This window comes from Rhincodon typus, unplaced genomic scaffold (genome assembly GCF_021869965.1).
Source record: "Rhincodon typus isolate 14 unplaced genomic scaffold, sRhiTyp1.1 hic_rhity00009981, whole genome shotgun sequence".
NCBI lineage: Eukaryota > Metazoa > Chordata > Chondrichthyes > Orectolobiformes > Rhincodontidae > Rhincodon > Rhincodon typus.
The window spans coordinates 2,549-7,841 of record NW_025975619.1 but is presented as its reverse complement, the minus strand read 5'-3'; the positions used below and the strand labels follow the sequence as shown (position 1 = coordinate 7,841).

The 5,293-nt window shown below is 35.7% G+C and overlaps 1 protein-coding gene across 1 annotated transcript; it reads left to right on the top strand.

Annotated features, from left to right (window-relative positions):
• Positions 1-3,278: 3,278 nt before the first annotated feature.
• On the top strand, positions 3,279-5,000 carry umad1 (UBAP1-MVB12-associated (UMA) domain containing 1). The gene has a single exon (XM_048594486.1). It carries the CDS (start codon positions 3,360-3,362, stop codon positions 3,561-3,563), a length of 204 nt encoding a protein of 67 aa, XP_048450443.1. The 5' UTR covers positions 3,279-3,359; the 3' UTR covers positions 3,564-5,000.
• The last annotated feature ends 293 nt before the right edge of the window (positions 5,001-5,293 follow it).

Below are 5,293 nucleotides of genomic sequence, written 5' to 3'. Positions count from 1 at the left end.
GCTGCCAGACCTGCTGAGCTTTTCAGCAACTTTGTTTTTGTTCTTGAATTATTGATAGCCTTATCAACCCTCTAGTGACTGAGCCACCTCCTCTGTCACCATGGCCTGCGTTGCCTCTACCTCCTTGATAGGGACAGATGCAAAAAATTAATTTAACACTTCACCCATTCCCTGCATCCATGTGTAAAACTCCTTTATAATTCCTAATTGGCATTTCTCAACCTTGTACTACCCTTTTGCTGTTGGCATGCCTGTAGAAAACTTTGGGATTTCTCTTTATTGGTCACTTTCTTGCCTCATCATCTCTCTTTGCTTCTTTAATATAGTTTTTCACCTACCCTCTGAACATTCAATATTCTTGTTAATTCTCATAAAGTTTTAAAAGAAGTGCTTATGACAGGTGTCAGGTAGAAAATACAATTAAGAGTGTCATTCTCTGTCATTATTGAAATACAATAGTGGCTATTGAATGTTAACAATACTTGAAGATATACATGTCTGTAACTCTATAACAGTGTCTATTTACTGTATTCAAATTTATTGGCATAAAGCTTGCATATTTTGGATGAATGTTTAATTTTCATTCTTCCTCATTGCCTTTAAAATTAAAATAGTAAAAGAGGATATAGATAATGCAGATAGCATTAGGAATTGGTTATGGACACAAAGCAAAGATTAGGCATAAATGGGGCACTCTCAAGTTGGCAGGCTGTGACTAGTGTAGTGCTGCATGGATCAGTGCTGGAGCTTCAACTATTTGCAGTCTATATTATTGACTTAGATAAAGAGATTGCAAGTAATGCATATGACTTATGGCCCTGAAGAAGAGTCACGTTTGACTTCAGATTTAATTTTGTTTCTGTCTTCTCAGATTCTGCCAGACCTGCTGAGTATTGCCAGTATATTTTGTTCTTCTACCAGCCTCTAGCCTCTGCAGTATTTATCTTTTGTCGGAGAGTTATGTATTGGAGTCTGCGATGATACAAAGCTAGGTGGAAATATGTTATGAAGACGACAGAGGCTACAAAGATATGGGTTGAGTGGGCAACAAAATATTTTCTTCATAGCTTAACTATTTTTAAAAAGAATAACATGATTGAATTCCAAATAATTTTCTTTAAGAGGAAGCAAAAATGGGAGTTAAGAAACAGAAGTTTGGGTTAAAATTGGGGAGGTTAAACCTGCCTGGCAAAATGATTTGCCAGCTTTCTTGTATTGCTGACAATTCTATGTAGTTTTTAAAATGGTATGTGACAGAGATGATTAGTAATATACTGTAAGGTTTGGAAATCTTACAAATATATATAAAACAATACATGGAAGTAATCTGGTTCAGAAAAATACATTAGCGATGCAGAATGGATATCTGTCAAACTGATTTCCCAACTGATTGTTAAATCTATCTTGATAACTTTTTTGCTTATATGAAGTTTGCTAATATTGTTGAGGCACATGTGATTCCATGCGCATTTGTATATCTTCAAGTTTTGATTTTTTGTTTTCAGAGAATGGAAAACACAGGTAACTAATATCTTGAATTTCCTTCCTTCCCTCTCCTGAACCATTGGTCACATTTAACTGTTCATTTCGCTAATACAGCCCATCTGACTTTTAGCTTTTACTTGATATTATCAGAATCTCCAAAACCAAAGGTATTGATCATGATTGTCTAATATCATTGTGCTAAGTTAAGAAAGACATAACATGCTGTTTCCTTTTTGGTTCATTAAAAATCCGTCTATAAATTATTTCAATGTTATATTTGCATATCACTCCTCTATAATTATCCTGAAGTGAATTTGTCTTGAATTTTTAATTAACTTAATTCTGATTGTTTTCCCCATTTCAAAAAGTCACCACAGTAACCTACTTGGGTAATCACAGGTTGAAAATCCAGAGTCTGGCACCACTGGGATCGAGACTGTGTTAGATTTTGAATTATTCCAGATTTTGAGCATCCAACGTGCACAGTGCCTGAAACTAATAAAGACACTGAATACACTTGTCTGGATGAGCACAGCTCATTTTATTTTTCTCTTTATTGCAAAGTACATTTGCTGATAATATAAAGACAGGTAAAAATATAACTTATGTGGGCAACAGAGAGGCTGCAAAGATATGGACAGGCTAATTGAATGGACAACAAGATTGCAGATGCATTTTCTTCATAGCATAAATTAAAGCAAATAGTACAAATGTATTCTAAATAATTCAAAAGAAATGAGAAAGCGAGAGTGAGGGAGGAGAGAAATTGAAACATTCAGTAACACCATAGAAAGAAGAACACTCAAGAAACTTAATATCAGGACAAATCAACCGTTTGATTGATGTACCATCCACTATCTTAAATATTCATTATAGACGCACAATGCCAGTAGTGGATACTATCCAAGATGCATTGCAGCAACCATCCCAGGCCTCGTCAACAGCATCTTCCAAACCTGCACCCTTCACCACCTAGAGGAATGAGGGCAGAGATACATGGGAACACGACCACTTGCACTGTCCCTGGGTCAAAATCCTGGACCTCCTTTCTTAACAGTACAATTGGAGTCCCTACACCAACAGTACAGAGAAAAGGACCCAGGGATGGCCAAAAAATGCTGGTCTAGCCAACGATTTCCACAGCCCTTAAATGAATGCATAATTAACTTGGATGCAACTTGGAATACAGCACAGAAAAATATAAAGTAGCCATTAATAAATACAGGAAATGTTCATATGTCAGATCTTTGAAATTTCACCCCTTTTAGGACTGCATTCAAAAGTATGAGAGTTTGTCAGTCAGACCTTCACAAATTCTACTCCTCCCCCCACCATATAACAAAAAAGAACCCTCAACCTAAAAGGAACCCTAGCACTAAACTAGCATTATATCTCAAAAGTATTCAGTCTTTGGACATTTTTGGTTTTTGAACAGCCAAAGTTTGGACATCCGACCTGTAATACTCACTCAACAACAGGAATGATGGGGCAATTGGATGCATAGGTCAGCCAGCTGATTTACAGATCTCTTGATTTTTCCATTGATCAAATTAATAACTGGGACACTGGGAGTGTTGCAACTTGACTACACTTGTCCAATCTGTCCTTCTATTGAGTGAAATGCCCAAAGGAGAGCTACCTCAAAAAAAACATACTATACATGTATAACTGTTAAATTGATTGAAAGAATCACGGATTAATTTTGGCAATACATTGAGTTTGACTATGTGTCAGTTTGGATCACTAGATAGGAATGTTTAAGAACTGCATATGGACTTTATTGTAAATGTGTAATTATTTTTCCTTCCTATTCTCAGGGAGAATCGACAAATTTATATCCAGTACGAACAGATGGAACATGGACTGCTCAGCAGATGAAACAAACATTAGAAAGCTCTCCTGTAACTGCAGAGCTTCTCAGTGACGTGCCATTCACTTTAGCCCCTCATATTCTGATGTTACAGGCCAGTTTTCATGATTTCCCAGCCACCTTACATCTACCAAAGAATATGAATGAAAATGTAGCAAATTTCTGGTATGATTTTACTCTTGAAAACTCTGTACTTTCTGATTCCTAAACATTTATTGCTGCTCGTTGCATAGAATTACCGGCCATTCCAAACATTGCAATTTAGTGTGTCAATTGATTAAGTCTTGATTTACTTTAACCAATAACTTCCTCCAACAATTGAGTTGCTCATATTTGTTAATAATTGTGAATCTCAGCCAGAAGATTGTTTGAATAACAACTAACATCTCTACAAGAAGAGTGATGCACTTAATTTAGGCAAGAGTGATTTTGAACTAAGAGTCCCAATCACTTTTATAGTTCAGCAAGCTTGGCAAAGGTACAGGAAGGACACCTATCTTCTTCTTTTAAGTGAATACACTTCTAAATAAAGACATGCAATACAAAGTGGGAAGTTATTCTGGCAATTATACTGATATCATACCTACCATGTCATGATCAAGTTTTTTGGTGCTGACCCTTGTCATTGCGTTCATTTTGTCAGAAATTTTGATGTCTGCATGGAAACATGATGTTACGAAGGGGCTTAAACATTTCAAAATAAAACTTGTCATCTGTAGATGTTCATATCAGTGTCCCGGCCTAAACCATTCTCACTTTGTCTTCTGGAATGTAATGTTATGGTGTTGTGAGATAGGAAGGGACTAAACATTAGACACTACTTGTATCTCTGGCACATGTTACTATATGCCCAGATGCTGCTGTGAAATTTCTTATTCATGACTTTAGCAACATTTCATGTGATTATTGAGTCTTTTGTATTGGTAGTTGGTAGAATCTAACTGCTTATATAATAGACCACAATAACTCCATTCTGGCATGTGGAAATATTATACAAAATGCAGCTCTATCTAAATAGACCATTATAACAATGATGATTTTGTTTACTGACAGTTTGTTCATTTTCTTTTGAGCATTGAAAAATACTATCAAACAATGGAATTTGCTTCATAACTATATCACGTGACAATGGATTAAATGTCTCAGTTGTGACTTTGGTGTCATAATAAAGTGCCCTATTTACTATATGGATTGTTTTTACCTTTTTATGTGTCACATTAATCATTTTATATGGCTCTCTAATGTGAGAAACAATAGTTTCCACGTGGAAAGTTGCAGCTACTAATATAGTCATGAACTAAACTTAAGAATGATTCTGCATTAGAAATACCCTGTCATGTGAAATTATTTTAGTTGTGCTGTGCCCTGCTATTACTCTAAAAAGCTGTTATCTTCATATTGGCTGGGATTTTGTGGTAAGAATAATTGTTAGGCTGCCAGCAGTACTTAGCCTATTAGCCACACTGTGTATAGTAGTACCTATTACTGTACTGTATATGCGCCAGAAATGTTAGCACATGGCCATTCATGTGTGAGTAAAATCTCCACGGCATTGAAAATTAACTTCTACAGGTTTATAGATCTGTACCTTCTGATTTCTATACTTAATTGAACTTGGAAAATAAACTAAAGTGGTTGTAATTACCTTTTTTATGTCTCTGTTTCTTCTCTCTCTTTCTCTCATTCCCACCTTTTTTAGTGTTCTCTTTATTTTGCTTATTGTACATGATTTGGTATTTGAATGAATTATTCAAATTTACACTTCCTGCTTTAAATTCTGAGTGCTAAAGCTTACTTCTCAAAAACAGTTATGTTGGGATCAGGTGAGATGTTAAAAGGCAATATTGTCATACCTGTGATGAGTGGAATGCACTGATTATCAACCCCGACCACTCCAGCAGTTGCACCATTAGTATAAATGTGTTGATTCAATTACAG